This window comes from Staurois parvus, unplaced genomic scaffold (assembly GCF_062004578.1).
Source record: "Staurois parvus isolate SC_StPar_1 unplaced genomic scaffold, SC_StPar_1.0 ptg002977l, whole genome shotgun sequence".
NCBI lineage: Eukaryota > Metazoa > Chordata > Amphibia > Anura > Ranidae > Staurois > Staurois parvus.
In genome coordinates, this window is record NW_028320773.1 from 10,431 (window position 1) to 30,908 (window position 20,478).

The following is a 20,478-nucleotide window of genomic DNA, read 5'->3' on the forward strand; positions in this document are numbered from 1 at the left end:
ACTTCTGTTAGAATACCGCTTCCCCATCCGAACACCGACCACAGACACCACAGCCGACCATACAAGACTAGATGACACCAGTCTGTCTAAACATGGAACTCTTTATTTGAAACTCAAACTGGCTTTTTTATACACTCAGGGGACAGTCCCCCCTCCCTGCATAATGACGCAGGGGAGGGGCAATCTATACTTAGCAACAAGAGACACACAGGTATTCAAACTTCACACCAGCAGACAGTCCCATCAGGAGGGAGGGCTGCTGGAGACACCCCACTAAACTAATACACATAAACACATACATGTCATAATAGTTTGCTCCCAAGCCAGACAAACAATAGAACGATGGGATGCAGCCCCATAACACCAAACAATCCACAACCCCCACCCCGCCTATACATGTCTACACAATATTAGGACAGATCACCCTGTACCCCTAACAGGCACAGAGTGACTTACACATAAGAGGATTATGGGGAGCTGAGACAGGGGTCTCCCCACCTCTCCGAAGTGAGCTGGGTTCCATGGGCCCCCCACCCAAAGTGACTCAGAGACCATTCCAAATCATCCTAGAAGACTTCCATTCAATGTTAATCTGCAGCTTCTAAAGCCGGCTATGGGGAGGAGATCAAAGTACGGATTGAACTCTGCCTGTTCTGTCATTGGCCTTTCCTGAGAGATTACTGATGTGTGGGTGGAGGGGATTGAAGGATGGAAAACGTCAACCAAACCAGCAACTATCAGCACAAGGGATGCATCCCATTGAAGAAAGATTTGACTAAACTTAGGCTTTAAATTGCCAAATGAATGACAGTTCCAGGCAGCTTTGTTTTCTAAATGTCGCTGAGGGCAGAAATATAATTTTTTGGTGAAATCAGCCACCCCTGACAGTGTGTAAAGCTGTCATCTTATCTGCTTATCTATGAGTTCCCGTTCCCCTCATTGGATAGATGAGGCTGATCTCAGTGGGTAGTTCAGACAGCATTGTATCTGTATCTGGATAAAGCCAGGCTCCTCGGGACCGGTCATTTGGTGCTCAGGTCTGAACTCAAAGTACTGTTGGTTATGTGTTATAGAAGACACTTGCAGTGATAGCAGAATTCAGGCTTTACTTGTGTGGCTTAAGTTACAAACATACAGAGCACATTGCAGCAGACATATTACAGACACATTACTTCCTGAAGAGATGATAGAGAAGAAGAAAGAAGCAGCAAGTTTTACACATACACAACTAGTAACCTTTAGTGTATAGTGCCATCTACTGGTCAAGTGATATTACCACAGAATACTGTATATAGTACATTATAGTACATGCTGTTGCATTCCCAACACCCCTTCTCAACGGCATGTGCATAATTATATGACATTTAGTCTCTTTTGTAGAAAACAATGACGTTCCCTTGGCAAAGGTTTGGTGAGTGCGTCTGCAGTCATCTCCTCTGATGGGCAGTACTGGATGTCGATAACCCCTTGTTCTTGCATGTCTCTGAGCAGATGATATCTTACATCAATGTGCTTGGTTCTTGGGTTAATCTTCTCAGAGTGTGTAAGGTTTATGCATCCCTGATTGTCTTCAAAGATGGGTGTGGGTTGTGACATATTCAGTCCCATGTCTAGTAGACGTTGACGAATCCAAATGGCTTCTTGACATGCATGTGCTGCTGCTATGTATTCCGCTTCAGTTGAAGAGAGTGCAACAGTCACTTGTTTCCTTCTGTATCATATTTCACTTTAAAAGTCCATTTGCTTCCGTTGGTTTTGCGACCGGGAGGGAGTTCTGTTAGTGACCAAGTTTTATTTTCTTGAGGTGATTTTATTTCTTCTTCAGCTGCTTTTCTCCACTGATCGGCTTCCCTTCTCAGCAAAGTTTCTATGTCTTCCCAGGATGTTGGCTCCTGTGTTTGATGTGTTTTAGCAGCGTATGATAACCTGCGGGGTGGTATCCCTTTTGTCATTCGAGAGGATCTTCTGATTTCTTGTTGTTCAGTGGGTTCTATTGGATCCTTGATTGTAAGTTCCACTTCTTGTTCTTGCTCTTGTCCTGCTTCGCATGGGTCAGTGTCTCTTGCCGATTCAGTGTGTAAATCCTCTCCACATTTTTCAAGAATTGTATTATCTGGTGCTTCACTTTCATCAAAATAAACACTGCGGCTTACTGTGACCTTGTTGGTCTTTGGACAAAGGATTCTATATCCCTTACTCTGCTCACTGTAGCCCACCAGAATGCCTTCTATGGCTTTGTTCTCCAACTTGGAGCGTTTCTGACTTGGAATGTGGGCATATGCTTTACAGCCGAACACTCTGATGTGTCCTACGTTAGGTTTTGATCCATTCCACATTTCATATGGTGTACTCTCAATAGCTTTTGATGGGAGCCTGTTTTGTAGGTATGTTGCAGTCATTATTGCTTCTCCCCAGTATTTGTTAGGTAAGGCAGCGTCCGTAATCATACATTTGGCCATTTCTACAAGAGTGCGATTCTTTCTTTCCGCTACACCGTTTTGCTCAGGAGTGTATGGTACAGTTGTTTGGTGTATAATACCTTGTTTCTTTAGGTATGATTCCATCTCTTTATTCATATATTCCCCTCCATTGTCAGTGCATATTATTCCAGGTTTCCTTTGAAACTTGTTGCTTGTGATAGCTACAAACTCTTGAAGTTTTTCTAATGTCTCACTTTTGTGCTTCATTAGATACGTTATTGTGTACCGGGAATAATCATCGATGAAAGTCAGTAAATATCTGTTCCCGCCAGGTGTGATGGTTTTCATTGGTCTGCACACATCACTGTGTATCAGTTCCATGGGTTTAATGGTTTTACTCTGACTGGTCTGTGGAAGAGGGGTTCGGGTGGCCTTTGCTTTGATGCAACACGTGCACTTGCTGAGTATGTGGCAAGGCAATATTTTCATGTCTTCTGATAGACCTCTCTTTGCAAAGTCCTTTTATAGCTTCTGGGTTTCGATGCCCCAATCTTCTATGCCACAGGTGGATGCACTTGTCATGTGGGTTATGAGTTGCCGCATTGGCCTTCTCACTTTCAGTGATGATTTTGTACAGATGTTCATTTAATCTTCCTCTTGTTAGAATTTGCTTTCCATTTTGAATTGTGCATTCATTACCTCTGAACTGGACAGTGAGTCCATTGCTTGCAAGGGTTTTAACTGATAGGAGGCTTCCTTCTAGGCTTGGAACATATAGAACATTCTTTACAAGGATGCTCTGCTTGCCCCCTGATGGCGTTTTACAGTTCAGAAATCCCTGACCTTTACCTTCCGCTGTAATACTTTTCCCATTTGCTAGGAAGACTTTATCTTTTACACTAAAATCAATTTCTGTGAAGAATGTCTCGTCGCTTGTCATGTGACTTGTTGCCCCTGAATCAATGTACCATCCATGTGGGGTACTATTCTGAGTCACTTTAAAAGTACCATTCCATGATGCACTTTCATTTTCTTTTATGACAGCTTTAGCTCTTTCTCTTGTGGGTAGCTCCCGCTTTCACTGCTCAGCTTTCCAGATTGAACCGTTCTTTTTCAGGTGACCGGCCTTTTTGCAGCGAAAACATACCCTGGTTTCTTTGCTTTGTCTTATGCCTTCATGCACCTTCAGAGCTGCCTCTGGTCTCTCGTTCTCTTCACTATGCAAATTTTCCTTTCTTCTGCTGTATTCATCAATTAATTTTCCCTTAACATATTCGAGCGTCAGTTCAGCTTCCGGTCTAGTTTCTAGAGCATTTATAAGGGCACTGTATGATTCTGGAATGCTGCACAGAAGTATTGACACAACATGGTTGCTTTTTAATTCTTCACCTATTGCACCCAGCTGGTCCACAATTTCTAGCATAGCATTTACATGTTCACCCATTTCCTGCCCTCTTTCCAGCCTCATCTTATACAGTTTGCGCAGCAGATATAGTTTACTGTTCAGGTTTGCACATTCATGCAGTGTTTGTAATGCAGTCCACATACCTTTAGCTGTGCTTTCTTTCCTTATATGAATGAGTTGATTGTCCTCCACTAACAGGCTTATGACTGCTTTTGCTTGTCTGTTTTTTCTGTCCCATTCTTCCGGGTTGTCATTGGGTCTGTGTGTATCTAGTACCGGCCACAAGTCATCTTTGGATAGCAGCATTTCAAGCTTAAACTTCCATACCTGGTAGTTGGTATTGTTGAGCTTTGCTATTGTAAACTTCATATCTGAAGCACTTGCCATCTTTCAGTGAATTGGTAGGATTGCAAATGCAGCACTTACTTGCTTGTAGTTTTCCTTTTTCCAGTGTCTGGAGCTGGGCCCATAACCTGTTGGTTATGTGTTATAGAAGACACTGGTAGTGATAGCAGAATTCAGACTTTACTTGTGTGGCTTAAGTTGCAAACATACAGAGCACATTTCTCAGCAGACATATTACAGACACATTACTTCCTGAAGAGATGATAGAGAAGAGGAACAAACAAGTTTTCAGATATACACAACTAGTAACCTTTAGTGTATAGTGCCATCTACTGGTCAAGTGACAATAACACACAATACTATATATAGTACATTATAGTACATGCTGTTGCATTCCCAACACCCGGCACCCCCCTACTCACGCCAACCACCACAACCCCCTCAATCTCATATCTGTCCCCCTCCTCCCCACATCCACCCCTCCCCTCTCGGTTGCACTCCTGAATGCCTGTTTGGTTTGCAACAAGCTCACCGCCATCCACGACCTCTTTGTCTCCCACTCCCTCAACCTCCTAGCGGTCACCGAAACCTGGATCCAAGCCACTGACTCCACCTCCCCTGCTGCCCTCTCCAACAGAGGCCTCGTTTGGACCTATTCACCCAGACCGAGTGGACGCAGAGGCGGAGGGTTTGGTATGCTCCTACCACCGCTGAGCACCTTCCAGGTCCTCCCTATCTCCTCTCCCTATCCTCCTCCTTCGAGGCCCACTGCATCCGGCTCTTCTCTCCCACCCCCCTAAGGATTGCGGTAATCTATCGGCCTCCTGTTCCGCATCCCTCTTCCTAGAGGACTTCGCCGCCTGGCTTCCCTTCTTCCTCTCCTCCGAGCTACCGACCATCATCCTAGGTGACTTTAATATCCCGATCAACGCCAACAGCCCGGCTACTTCCCAACTCCTCCTTCTAACCTCCTCCTTCGCGCACACTCAGTCCTCCACCCACTCCAACGGAAACACCCTGGACCTCGTTTTCTCCCACCTCTGCACCCCCCATGACTTCACTAACACCCCCTTCCCCCTCTCTGACCACCACCTCCTCACATTCTCCATCTCCCCCTCCCTCAACTCCCCCCCAAAGCATCTAACCATCACCCGCAACCTCCGCAATCTGGACCCGACCCATCTCCACCCAGCAGCTGACCCTTGACTCCCTGGCACCCCTAACCACACGTAGCATTAGACCCCGACCGCTTCAACCCTGGCAAAACGACCACACAAAATGCCTCAAACAACGCAGTCACGCCCTGGAGTGCTTATGGTGCAAAACCAGATCCCCTCCCGGGTTCTCCCTCTATAAAGCTGCCTACCTCGCCTACACCACCTCCCTCCACGCTGCCAAGCAAGCCTATTTCATAACCCTCATCAACACCCTCTCCACCTGTCCTCGTCGGCTCTTCTCCACTTTCAAATCCCTGCTCTCTCCCTGTGGTGGTTTATGTAAGAATTTATTCTACTTATGAAGGGCGGTGTCCTTTTCCCTTAAACAAAATATCGCAGTGCCTACAGCCGTTAAAATACGGCAATTATTTAATGAACCAATAATTTGGACACCTTAATAATTTGATCACCACTTATTAATATACCTTGAGTCCTTTTAGCCAGTATGATTTCGTACCATACACACAAAAATTGCCTTTATAATAAATAGATAAATTTATTTATGTACAAAAATTATATATATTTTAACACAAAACGCAAAAGACTGGTGATGAATGGATACTGGTACACACGATCAAAGATATACTATACCAATTCTATACACCAAACAATTTTTCTAGATAGTAATAAAGATTAAAATCAAATTTAGTGATAAGTGTTAATTTATAGTACTTCAGAGGTCATTTCTCCCAAAACGTGGCCATAGAAATGTGAGAAAATATTCCCTGATAAATCATACTATAACCAATTAAAAATTAATTAATTATGCAATATCTATAATTTCAATATTACACCAAACAATTCTTAGCAGTAATAATATGGATCTCTCTATATATATATGAACACCCAATGCAATTACTATCACCCCAATGCAATTACTATCACCCCAATGCAAGAGAGGAAATATAAAATACAATATTAATTCTTAACAATCTCACCACACCCAGAACCTGGATTATGACGCCTCCCCAGTGCATTCAGCTGGCAATTGAAGTTCCTGCAGAAGAATGGCCGCAGGGAGCAAGTGAGTGCAATAGGGGGTAGTGTTTAAGAAAAAGTGTAGGATGGTAGAAGTTCAGAGATTTAGGAGTCTAGTAGAAGTTTTAGTAGTTTGAAAATATTGAGAAATAGTGTTAAAAGGTCTTTAAGTTTTTCAGATGGGATAGATTTCAGCCTCGTCAGATTTCTTCAGCTTTTCAGATCTCCTTCCGATTGTTGATTGGTTTTTCTTTAGCTTTCTTATTTTTCTTAGCATGAGTCTTTTAGTATATGTTTTTTTTTAGATGAGGTGCATGGCTTTTTTATACCATCCAAACCATTGTTTTAAAAGACCCTCCCAACAGGCTTTTTGATTGGCCGGTCGAGAAGTGTATGTACCTAAGATATCTCTCACCTGTCCACTGGGGGGCAGTCAGGGATCACAAAACAATTTGAGTATTAATGATGACTCATACCTCGGGTGGAAACCAAGGTAATTTTAGATATTAAATATACGTCTTATCCAAATATATTTGATTTTACCACTAATGTTTCGGATAGGAACCATAGAAAGATATACAGTTGTGTCCAAAATTATTCAACCCCCAATGCTGTAAAGGGGTTTAGGGACTATAGTGTACATTTGGAATTGTATTCAGAATCAAATCCTACAAGGACGTTGTAACTACCCAAATGCAACTAAAATGACATCAATTGTTTATGTAATACAGTAGTAAATGGTTCTTATGTGGTTTCTTCATTGCCACAATTATTCAACCCCTTAAAGACTACCACTCTGAAGAACAGAGGTTCATACAGGTGCTTTCCATCAGGTATTGAAAACACCTGTGGATGTCACCGAGCAGCAATCAAGCATAATAAGCACCAATTAGGCAGCTTTAAAATGACTGTGATACTCAGCTCCTTCTAGACATTTACTGGTGTGGTTACAAACATGGTGAAGGCAAGAGAATGGTCCAGGAAGACAAGAGAAGAGGTGATTTCTCTTCACAGGAAGGGCAATGGCTATAAGAAGATTGCAAAGATGTTAAACATACCAAGAGACACCTTAGGAAGCATCATTCGCAAATTCAAGGCAAAGGGCACTGTTGAAACGCTACCTGGTCGTGGCAGAAAGAAGATGCTGACTTCGACTGCTGTGCGCTACCTGAAGCGTAGAGTGGAGAGAAGTCCCCGTGTGACTGCTGAGGAACTGAGAAAAGATTTGTCAGATGTGGGTACAGAAGTTTCAGCCCAGACAATAAGACGCACACTGCGTAATGAAGGCCTCCGTGCCAGAACTCCCAGGCGTACCCCCTTGCTGTCTCCAAAGAATAAGAAGAGTCGACTGCAGTATGCCAAAAGCCATGTGGACAAACCACAAAAGTTGTGGGATAGTGTTCTGTGGACTGATGAAACAAAATTAGAACTGTTTGGGCCCATGGATCAACGCTATGTTTGGAGGAGGAAGAACAAGGCCTATGATGAAAAGAACACCTTGCCTACTGTGAAGCATGGTGGAGGGTCAATCATGCTTTGGGGCTGTTTTGCTTCTGCAGGTACAGGGAAGCTTCAGCGTGTGCAAGGTACCATGAATTCTCTTCAGTACCAGGAGATATTGGATGGAAACGTGATGCAGTCCGTCACACACCTGAGGCTTGGGAGACGTTGGACCTTTCAACAGGACAATGATCCCAAGCATACCTCCAAGTCCACTAGAGCATGGTTGCAGAGGAAAGGCTGGAACATTTTGGAGTGGCCATCGCAGTCACCAGACTTAAATCCGATTGAGAACCTCTGGTGGGACTTAAAGAAAGCAGTTGCAGTGCGCAAGCCTAAGAATGTGACTGAACTGGAGGCCTTTGCCCATGAAGAATGGGCGAAGATACCCGTAGATCGCTGCAAGACACTTGTGTCAAGCTATGCTTCACGTTTAAAAGCTGTTATAACTGTAAAAGGATGCTGTACTAAGTACTAAGATTGAATGTCACTTGGGGGTTGAATAAAACTGATAATGCTGTGAGCACAGAAAAGACATTTGTGGTTATTTCATTATAACTGTTATGTTATATTTGTCTGACCTACAAGTGCCTCTTTAATGTAAATGTAAGCAAGATGACTGAATGATCAAAAGCAATGTCAAACTGGCCAAAACACTCAATTTCAGTGGGGGTTGAATAATTTTGGACACAACTGTATGTGCATTCAGTTATTCATTTCCCTGAGATTCAAACTTGTGTGAAACATTTGCTTTCTGATGGAAACATACAACTGATACCAATTCACAAAATATCTTACTTTTCACCATTTCATACTTAATTTAGTGGTCTGCAATCCCCAACTCTGCTGAATAGATTTTTGTGTGTGGAACCCTTTATAACATCCCATTGAGATCCCCCACACTTTCCTTGGCTGGGAATATAGTTCATGGGAATATGACAGAGACCCTTATCCATTGTTGAGTGCTTAAAGTACATAGACTGGCCTGTAGTTAAACCTGAATTCAATAGCCTATTGTGACAGTCCATAACGTTTCCTCTGGGAATCCACACTTTCAAGGTTTTATTTAATCTTCTCAGATCTACAAGTATGGTCTCACCATTGTCATTTTGGTCAGGTGTGATGACTCACTGTTTGGAAGTCCAACGGTGGTATTTGACTTTGTAATTAACTTTTTTCAGGTGAAATCTCCTCATTTTCAACAGACAATGGTAATTGTTGAGAAAACATACTTTGCCAGTCTTAGAGTCACCGACATCAGATCCCACTATTATCTTTCCTGGGACTTGTTTGACCACCTGTAGAGATTCAAATAGTATATTGTCTCTGGAACAAGTCTCTTCCACTCATTGTGTGTGTGATTTCACGAGAAGGTCATTTGAATTCTCACCAAGAAAGATTAACCCTTAACAGACGGCTGGGCTTGTTACTGTTGGATTGAAATCATATTTTTAATAAATATTCCCCCAAAAGTCACTACATCCCCCCCACCCCCACCCAGCACCTCACTCACCGCCCACGAGATTGCCAATCACTTCCAAAACAAGATTGACGCAATCCGTAAGGACATTGTCAACTCGCAATCCACCTCTCCACCCAGCCTTCTGCCCTCCTTCAACCGTCCCCTCCCCCGACCTCATAGCCGCACTACCCCCCCACTATACCTAATGCCCCACACATCATCACCTCGCCAACACTCCGCTCCTTCAGCTCAACTACCCCCTAGGAGGTCTCTAAGGTCTTCCCTGAAGCCCGCCTCACCACCTGCCCCCTAGACCAAATCCCCTCACAGCTCCTCCAGTCACCCCCCTCCATCATTCGCTCCCTCACCCACATCTTCAATCTCTCCCTCTCCACTGGCACCGTCCCCTCCCCTCTAAAGCATGCACACATCATCCCCATACTCAAAAAACCCTCCCTTGACCCCACCAACCTTAACAACCTTAGACCCATCTCCTTGTTGCCCTTCACTTCCAAGCTCCTTGAGCACCTGGCCTACAATTGCCAAAGCCAATGGCCACTATTCTATCCCCCTGCTCCTCGACCTCTCCGTGGCCTTCAACACTGTTGACCACCCTCTCCTCCTTGCCAAACTGCACTCCCTTGGCATCAAGGACGCTGCTCTCTCCTGGTTCGCCTCCTACCTTTCCCAACGCTCCTTCAGTGTCACCTACAACACTGCCACCTCCCCCTCTCTGTCGGGGTCCCCCAAGGCTCTGTCCTCGGGCCCCTCCTCTTCTCCATCTATACCTTCTCCCTTGGCAAACTTATTCACTCCCACGGCTTCAATTACCACCTCTATGCTGACAACACCCAAATTTACCTCTCCACCCCCCCACCTCACCCCCTCATTCTCTGCCCGCATTGCCCACCTCCTAAACAACATATCAGACTGGATGTCGCTCCACTTCCTCAAACTTAACCTATCCAAAACCAAGCTCCTGGTCTTCCCCCCACCCTGTGCCCCCCCCCATCCTCTCCATCACTACTAACAACGCCACCATCACTCCCACCCCACACGCCAAAGTCCTGGGTGTCACCCTGGACTCCCACCTCTCCTTCCTACCCCATATCCAACTGCTATCTAAATCTTGCAGGCTTCACCTCCGCAACATCTCCAAGATACGCACATTCCTCACCCCAGACACCACCAAACAACTCGTACACTCCCTCATCATCTCACGCCTGGACTACTGCAACTCCCTCCTCACTGGCCCACCCAAACGAATGCTATCCCCACTCCAGTCGATCCTAAACTCAGCGGCGAGACTCATCCACCTCACCAAGCGCTCCACATCTGCCTCCCCCATCTGCCAATCCCTTCATTGGCTCCCAATTGCCCAACGCATCAAGTTCAAGCTGCTAACCCTGACCTACAAGGCCATTCACAACGCCGCCCCAAACTACATAACCGACCTGATACCCAGATACTACCCTACCCGTGCCCTCCGCTCCTCTCAGGACCTTTTGCTCTCTAGCTCCCTGGTCTCCTCCTCCCACGCCCGATTGCAGGACTTCTCCAGGACATCCCCCATCCTCTGGAACTCCCAACCTCAATCCATCAGACTGTCGCCTACCCTCCTCACCTTCAAGCGCACCCTGAAAACCCATCTCTTCAGGGAAGCCTACCCCACCCTCACCTAACACCTGACCACACCTAACAACTAACCTCCTCCACTCCTCCCGCCACTCCATCCCCCACAGCCATCTCCTCCTGTGCCACCTTCTCCTCCCTCCTAGATTGTAAGCTGGAAAGAGCAGGGCCCTCGCACCCCTCGTGTATTGTATTGTTACTGTCTTGTCTCATGTTCCGTCCCCCCCGCTACTGTACAGCGCTGAGCATACCCTTTGGTGCTATATAAATAATGTATAATAATAATAATAATCCTAACAGGAGTTCTGTCATTTTTCAGGATGTCAGTAAAAACATGTCCTCCGTCAGTAAATGTTCATGTTGTGTCAGGAATAAAAGTCACGGAGGGTTGGGAACCCTGCAAGGGGGGCAGAGATATGTGACTGCCTAGTCCAGCCTTTCTCAGCCAGGGTTCCTCCAAAGGGTTCTAGGGCTTCCTTGTCACTTCATTGGGCTGTATATGGAAGTGTCACCGACCAGCCGTTTCTGGATACACAGCTTTGTCATCATTGCACACACACACCATTTTGTTTTCATTCAATACATTTTTATTACAATTTCACTTTTAACAAGATTACAAAAATAACCAGGAAATAGTAAAGGCAGAAATCCGATTGGTCAGGAAGATCTCTTGTCTGCAATGTGGGGGCGGAGTCATTATTATTGGCGTACAATACAATACACAACGTGTTCCATTATTATAACAAAGTATTGTAGAAAAGATCTCAACATAGAAAATGGGGGAAAGGAGGAAATAAAGACGGATATGAAGGGGAATCTGTGTACGGGGAATACCTTAACAATCACCACCATTTTATTCTCCAGGGCCTCTGATGTCACAGAATAGATGTTTGGGGGTTTATCTCATCTTCAGGACCAAAATCTGCATTTTCCCATGTGTGCAAAATCATGCAGAAACAGCTCTGGCAGTGAGAGGGTTAATGTGGGCTAGATGGGATCACTCTGCTGGGGTGACATTAGAGCTCCCCCTAGCTGCAGCCTGGTAATAACATTGCCCTCTAAATATTGGACATAATAGTGGATTTTTCCTGAAATACAGCAATCACTAATGGCACAATACCACATTATGGCCACTAGATGGAGCCAAAGGAATCAGAGTGTGAAATAAAGTATGCCCAATATTCGTCATGGCCGGGCGAATGTCACTCACATTCCTTCTAACTTTTTTTTTTTTTACTAAACCTCTAAGTGTTTGTGAAAGCTTCCACCATAAATATACTCAGCCAATGAGAGGCAATGACTCCATATTTATTACAGGTACTTCTATAGCACTGTCCATTTATACATAAATTGTTCATTCCCATCAGTCCCCGCCCCCGAGGAGCGTACAATCTAAGGTCCCTAACTCACATTCATACATACACATACTAGGGGACAATATACCTACCAGCATGTCTTTGGCATGTGGGAAGAAACCAGAGTACCTGGAGGAGACCCATGCAGGCACAGGGAGAACATGCAAACTCCAGGCAGGTGGTGCCATGGTTGGGATTCAAACTAATGACCCGAGTACTGCCAGGCAGAAGGGCTAACCACTGAGCTGCTATCAATAGCCAACCCGGTCCCACACTTCATCCATGTCTTTGGGGACCTCTGATCTCCTTATGAACTGTTTCTTCCATGATGAAGATCAGCCATGGAGTATATCTGAGGTGTATATCAGGGTGTGCTTCTTCCCCACATGAGAGCTGGGATGTCCAGCAACATTCATCTAGAAGACATTTCCCGCACTCAAGGCACTAATACACCTCCAGGGTTGTGTGGGACCCCTGATGTGCAGGAAGACAGGACTTCAGTGAGGAACATTTCCCTCACTCAGGACAGGAAAGTGGCTTCTCCCCCGTGTGACATCTCTGATGTTTGTAAAGATTGGACTTCACTGAAAAACATTTCCCACACTCACAACAGGCATACGGCTTCTCCCCCGTGTGAGATCTCTGATGTGTGTAAAGATTGGATTTCTGTGAAAAACATTTCCCACACTCAGGACAAGCATATGGCTTCTCCCCCGTGTGAGATCTTTGATGTGCGTGAAGATTAGACTTCTCTGAAAAACATTTCCCACATTCAGGACAGGAAAATGGTTTCTCCCCCGTGTGCAATCTCTGATGAATACGAAGACTGGACTTATCAGAAAAACATTTCCCGCACTCAGAACAGGAAAGTGGCTTCTCCCCTGTGTGAGTTCTCTGATGACTGTAAACATGGAACCTCATTGAAAAACATTTCCCGCACTCAGGACAGGCATATGGCTTCTCCCCCGTGTGAGATCTATGATGTCTGTAAAGACTGGACTTGTCTGAAAAACATTTCCCACACTCTGCACAGGAATATGGCTTTTCCCCTGTGTGAGATCTCTGATGTCTGTAAAGATCAGACTTCTCTGAGAAACATTTTCTACACTTAGGACAGATATAAGGTCTTTTCCCTGTGTGAGATCTTTGATGCTTAACAAGATCTGATTTTGCTACAAAACTTTTCCCACACTCAGGACAAGAAAATGGCTTCTCCCCCTTGTGAGATCTCTGATGTCTGGAAAGATTGCACTTCTGTGAAAAACATTTCCCGCACTCAGGACAGGAATGTGGCTTCTCTCCTGTGTGAGATGTTTTATGCTCATTAAGACGACATTTAAAACGGAAACATTTCCCGCACTCAGGACAGGAATACGGCTTCTCCCCCCTGTGAGTTCTTTTATGCACATTAAGATGGGATTTATAACAGAAACATTTCCCGCACTCAGTACAGGAGAAGCTCTTCCCTATTGGAAGGCCGGCCTGGTCCCGCACAGTCTGAGGTTCCTCAGGATACGAGGAATCCGATGGTCCATCTACACTGGGTGGTGCCGGATGGACATTGGAGGGAGCCGGGTTTTCTCCTGGACTATACTGTGTGATGTCCTCATCTTCTACTTCACAGTCTGGAGACAAAGTGAGACAATCCTCGGAGGTTTTCCTCATCTCCCGGCCATGGACTAAAATACAAAGACAAAGAGGATTACTAGACAGGAGCTGATTGGTTCCCCCAAACCAGGACTCCGCCCACATCAGGCAGCTTGGTCTCTGAGGAGTTTACAATTCCACCCTCAAGGGAACTAGGAAATGGCTCCTCTGATCTCCTACCAGGTCATTTCTTTATTCATGGACCTTAGTCAGAGAGTGAGGAAACAACCAGAACTGTCTTTTATAGGAGGGACAGTGATGAGGGGATTATAGGACGAGGGTCCCCACCCCCTCTATCACTCATCGCCATCTTCCCAACACAAGAAGTACTGCACTTCCTTATTTAGTCCATGATTTAGTCATGAAGAACAGCGGGGCTGAGCCCCACCAGAGGTCAGAGAGTGAGGATGGGGGGAGAACAACCAAGATGAAGACTGGACTGATCCTGAAGACCACCATCATTGGGGTATTGACTCCTCCCTCATTATCACTTTCTGTTTAAGGGTCCAAAGTTGGAGGATGTTATCACATTATTATCACCATGTAAAAGTCTGTGCTCCAATCACATCATCCGATATAAAATGTCCAGCTGGGAGGAAATGGGTGGAAAATAATTAAGGCCTAAAGTGAAGGAAATGTGTATTTGCTCCCCTGCTGATGTTGAATGGTCGCCCCTCACACAGAAATGATCGGTCTAACAATGGAATGTTCGGTGTAACACTGAGAGACAGAATACAACAAATTCAGCAGAAATGCGTCTAACAAATGATGACTGATCTGCATGTTCATGAGGGAAAGAAGGATTGGATCCCCTTCACAAAACATGACTTAGTACTTGGTGGCAAATCCCTTGTTGGCAATCACAGAGGTCAGACGTTTCCTGGAGTTGGCCCCAGGTTCGCACACATCTCAGGAGGGATTTTGGCCCACTCCTCTTGGCAGATCCTCTCCAAGTCATTAAGGTTTGGTGTATGACGTTTGACAACTCGAACTTTCAGCTCCCTCCACAGATTTTCAATCGGATGAAGGTCTGGAGACTGGCTAGGCCACTCCAGGGCCTTAATGTGCTTCTTCTTGAGCCCCTCCTTTGTTGCCTTGGCCATGTGTTTTGGGTCATTGTCATGCTGGAACACCCATCCACCACCCATTTTCAATGCCCTGGCTGAGGGAAGAAGGTTCTCACCCAAGATTAGACTGTACATTGCCCCATCCATCGTCCCTTTGATGCGGTGCAGTTGTCCTGTCCCAAAGCAGAATGTTTCCACCACCATGTTTCACAGTTGGGATGGTGTTCTTGGGGTCATAGGCAGCATTCCTCCTCCTCCAAACAATGAGTTGAGTTGATGCCAAAGAGCTGGATTTTGGTCTCCTCTGACCACAACACTTCCCACCAGTCCTCCTCTGCATCATTCAGATGTTCAGTGGCAGACTTCAGACGGGCCTGGACATGGGCTTTCTTGAGCAGAGGGACCTTGCGGGCACTGCAGGATTTCAGTCCTTGTCGGCGTAGTGTGTTACCAATTGTTTTCTTGGTGACTGTGGTCCCAGCTGCCTGGAGATCATTGACAAGATCCTCACGTGTAGTTCTGGGATGATTCCTCACTGTTCTCATGATCATTGACACTCCACGAGGTGAGATCTTGCATGGTGCACCAGACCTAGGGAGACTGACACTTGTTTTGTGTTTCTTCCATTTGTGAATGATTGCACCAACTGTTGTCACCTTCTCACCAAGCTGCTTGGCCATAGTTTGGTAGCCCAGTCCAGCCTTGTGTAGGTCTACCATCTTGTCCCTGACATCCTTGGACAGCTCTTTGGTCTTTGCCATGGTGGAGAGTTTGGAATCTGATGGTTTGATTGCTCCTGTGGACAGGTGTCTTTATACAGGTAACACAATGAGATTAGCAGCACTCCCTTTAAGAGACTGCTTCTAATCTCAGCTTATTAGCTGTATGAAAGACACCTGGGAGCCAGAAATCCTGCTGAATGATAGGGGATCAAATCCTTCTTTCCCTCATGAACATGCAGATCAGTCATCATTTGTTAGACGCATTTCTGCTGAATTTGTTGTTGTATTCTGTCTCTCAGTGTTACACCGAACATTCCATTGTTAGACCGATCATTTCTGTGTGAGGGGCGAACATTCCATTGTTAGACCGATCATTTCTGTGTGAGGGGCGAACATTCCATTGTTAGACCGATCATTTCTGTGTGAGGGGCAAACATTCCATTGTTAGACCGATCATTTCTGTGTGAGGGGCGAACATTCCATTGTTAGACCGATAATTTCTGTGTGAGGGGCGAACATTCCATTGTTAGACCGATCATTTCTGTGTGCGGGGCGAACATTCACCATCAGCCGGGGAGCAAATACACATTTCCTTCACTGTATGTAATGTACAACTTATCATATGGGATACAAAAGTTAGGACTAAACAGTATTCGTTTTCTTCTATATTCATCTGGTGATCTAGCCAGTAAATCTGTTTTATAAAACTCTGCAGCAGAATGTATCAGTTCCAGGGATGAGGCAGACCATTTACCACTGACAGGGGGCTTACAATGATCAGCTTTTATTTATTCATGTAAAACTTTTATCCCAAAAGAAAAAAACTGTTTGATGAAACTGATTATGAAGTGTGAGCTGGAGTTTGGCTTCAATTAGTTACTGTTTTAAATCTGCTAATACATCTAACACTCCCCTCCCCCCAGACTGACCATGCTGCTGCCTCCACAGCGGGGGCGCTCTAATACAGAAGGTGTGTTACTGGCCAGATCACCAGGAGAAAACAGGGAAAAAAGCCAAAGAAAAGGAATGCAGCCGCCACCTCATCCTATGTCCAGTGATAGCAGTGACATCTACTGGCCACAGTGAGACATCACAAGACAACCTAAACTTAGGGAGAAACCAAGTGAAGAACTATACAATCAGCCTGAGCCAAGTACAGCCCAGCCACAAACTAAACCCACACAGTACCTCTATTCAGGACAAGGGGGGCGATACTAATAAATAGTGTAAGGATCACATCAAATTGGTGTTTAGTAATCAGAGATCACTTACAGGGGTTGTAACCCTCAGACATGGAATATGAACAAAGCATATCCCTCTACAGTGTGTACTTGTCTCACTCCAGAGCAATAAGAGCCACTTCTGTCTGCTATCTCCTTCCTCTGCGATCAGCATGAATCACTTCTGACAAGTCTTCCTGACACCAAGAGAAAAAATGTGAAAGGGGAGAAGCTCCAGCACACAGCCTGTGATTGACAGCCTCAGCTCTGTTCCTGTGTGCTGTGTGTACCTTCCCTCCAATCACCTTTAGAGCTCACCTCACTGAACTCTGCAGAATGTGACTTTATCTCTCTGTCTCTTTTTTTCTGACTTCTCAGACAAGCTGTATACATTCTGGGCTTTGAACAGTTGTAGAGAAGAGATTGCTGCAGATAAAAAGGTGCAACATATGTAGGATTTGTTTTATCTCTGTGTATCACCTGAGGCCAGTCACTGCACTGAGTATATGGAGGGATTACAACCACTTTAAATGTCTACTGTAGACAAGTTGCAGAGATCCCACACCGCTGCCTCCCATCTCCTGAGACTGCACTCAGTGACTTGGGTCTGAGACACTACAGACATATCCCTCCACCCGGCACAGCCAGCAGACCACAGAGCAAGGAACCCTGGGAGAAATGTTCTGTCAGAGATCTTACTAGATCCGGGCATGGAGCAGAAGATCAATAGCACACACCCCAGGTGCCTAGGTCTAGTAACATCTATGATGAAAATGAACATTTTGCTGCCAGCTGAACCCCAGAACCTCCATAAATCCAGTCTAGATACATAAATTGTGTCTGCAGCACAGAGAAGGAAGATTATCCGAGAGAAATCCAGGAATACAGGACGGGGAACACAGCTCAGGAAAGTGACCAGGGGATTACAGGCTGATATCACCCAGTCCCCGCCCTACTCTGGACCAATCAGTGAGCAGTATGGGTGGAGGAATGGATTTAGTGTTCATGACCCACCTGTGCTGATCTCTGTAGGAGTGTCCTCCTCTATAAATGTCCCCGTTATTCCATCCTCCTCCATAGACTGCTGATCATCCCTCACATACGCCTCTTCTTCTTCAACCTCAAATTCTCTCAGGTTTCCACTCTGAATATATAATAAAAATGCCATCAATGGTAACAATGCAGATAATGTACAGATCCTAATGATACTATCAGTGATTGTTCCTCATCTACCTGATGATGGTGAGGGATGGTGTGACCTTCCTGTGTGGAATCCCGGGAATACAGAGGACGGGGACATCTCTCTGGTGGGTTCCCATGACTGGATCCATCTGTAGGAAACACACACACTGACTGAATCCATTGTTTCTATGTGTTTATCAGATGATGGGGGATCTAGGTGGATCCTCCGTACTGCTCTCTCCTTTACAATAAAGTCTCCTCTTACCCGGTGATGTGAGGGGCGGCTGATTGTCCATCATGACGTCCTTGTAGAGATCCTTGTGTCCTTCTAAATACTCCCACTCCTCCATGGAGAAATAGACAGTGACACCCTGACACCTTATAGGAACCTGACACACACAATGATACAGTCACCATCCAGACACATCCCTTGTCTGTTACTGGAGAATGTCCCAGAATTCCCGGCACCGCTCACCTCTCCTGTCAGCAGCTCCATCATCTTCTTGGTGACTTCTAGAATCTTCTGCATGTTGTGTCTCTCAGGGTTTAGGGAGTCACATGGAGGCACTGTGATGGTCATATGGTCACCTGACTTCAGAAGAGGAAATCTCTGTATTGAGGAACCAATAAGAATATGATGTTAGAATCCCAGAATCCTCCTCACCTCTCCGGTCAGGTCAGGTCTGTGTGATGTCATGTGACCTCCCAGAATCCTCCTCACCTCTCCGGTCAGGTCTGTGTGATGTCATGTGACCTCCCAGAATCCTCCTCACCTCTCCGGTCAGGTCTGTGTGTAGGAATCGTGCACACAGAGACTGACGCGGCCCTCCGTTTTGTTAATAATTTTCTATGTTATACCATTTCTAACTCCCAAAGCAGGCTACCCCCTCCATCTTGTAGATCTCTCATCCCCCTCCCGTGCTGTGGGGTGACATGTGGCCTGAGTGATGAGAAGGGTCACTGAACTTCAAAAGACCTTCCAAGGGGTTGTAAACACAGACTTACTTTTAAAAACTCACTTTACATATAAGTTGATATCTTCACTTAGAACATAACTACCTAAACATGGAGCCTATATTCAGAAGGCTCAGTTTGAGACCATTCTCCTGGTATGTGACACCCCTTAGCTGACCTACAGAGAAAAGCAGAAAAGTATATCTCTTGAACCATTTAAGTGCATATTTCATGTTTCATCTCTAACCATTCTGCAGATGTGGCTGAGTATTAATATACTAGTGACCAGGCCGGCAAATGTACCTAGGAAAAGTTATGAGCCAAAATATAAGCTAGGAGAGATTCTGCTTGTAACTTAGGTCTCCACCCAACACCCCTCCCCAAAAGGAGACCATTGGTTACTACTCCAAAGAGACACCCTGCTGGGATTTGCTAGAAAAAGGCTGTTATGCTTGGAGTGTGGATGAGAGAAGAGAAGATTCTCCTGCTTTTAACATCGAGACTAGCAGTAGAGCCAAGAAATTGGCTCATGAGACTTGAAACTGCATAACCCAAGGCTTTTTGGCTAGTACTCATCTACCTAAACTTCTGTTATCTCTTTGCTGTGTTATTGCTCTCTATATATTTATATATATATTGGTTACATCTTTTTTCTGTAAATCTTTTTATTGCACCCTTTTGACCTTTTAGTAATAAATCTTACTTTCTGAAAGTGTTGAACTGTTTCTAAAGCTCTTTAATGCAACTTAAGAATTCCTGCCGCTGAAGAGCGCTACTGTGTGTGTTTAACCCTCTGTATAACCTGTCTGCAGTGACAGTGGTATACAGATGATTATTTCAACCACCCTAGTGTTATTGCTGATATTGCCGAGTTTCCTCTTTCTCTGTACAAAAAGGAGGTTGGGGCAATGTGAAGGGTTAATTGCGTAATTAACCTGACCCAGTAACAATCGTGCTCAGGCTGCCGGTACATAGATTTGTGGTCCAGTTAGCTGGAAAATCATTGTGCAGGGTGCAGCTGGGCGTGGCATTGTTACGCACCTGACATCGCGGTTTTAGATTGGCTAGTCCTTCGGTCACGAGTCTGGTGAGAGGGGCAGAGATTTGATATCGCAATCGTCACACTGTGTATTATTAATAGACATGAGTGCTGTCATGTGACCTCCCAGAATCCTCCTCACCTCTCCGGTCAGGTCTGTGTTTTTTTTTTTAATACAGATCAAAGTGATGTCATGTGACCTCCCAGAATCCTCCTCACCTCTCCGGTCAGGTCTGTGTTTTATTAAAAAAGTTGAGAGTGATGTCATGTGACCTCCCAGAATCCTCCTCACCTCTCCGGTCAGGTCTGTGTTTTATTAATAGAGATAAGAGT

At 45.2% G+C, this 20,478-nt stretch overlaps 1 protein-coding gene across 2 annotated transcripts in view; it reads right to left on the reverse strand.

The window, feature by feature from the left end:
• Positions 1-11,525: 11,525 nt before the first annotated feature.
• The window catches only part of LOC149428765 (uncharacterized), a 48,175-nt gene continuing 39,222 nt past the window's right edge, over positions 11,526-20,478 (reverse strand). The window contains exons 1-3 of one of the 2 annotated variants that reach the window (XM_089667013.1): positions 18,204-18,296; positions 17,985-18,114; positions 11,526-13,993 (exon numbers count right to left, since the gene is read on the reverse strand). In XM_089667013.1, the coding sequence (XP_089523139.1) occupies positions 12,831-13,993; positions 17,985-18,048 (1,227 nt within the window). In that variant the 5' untranslated portion in view covers positions 18,049-18,114; positions 18,204-18,296 and the 3' untranslated portion in view covers positions 11,526-12,830. Of the gene's footprint in view, positions 13,994-17,984; positions 18,115-18,203; positions 18,297-20,478 lie in introns of those variants that run through there. The other variant, XM_089667014.1, reaches the window with a different exon arrangement.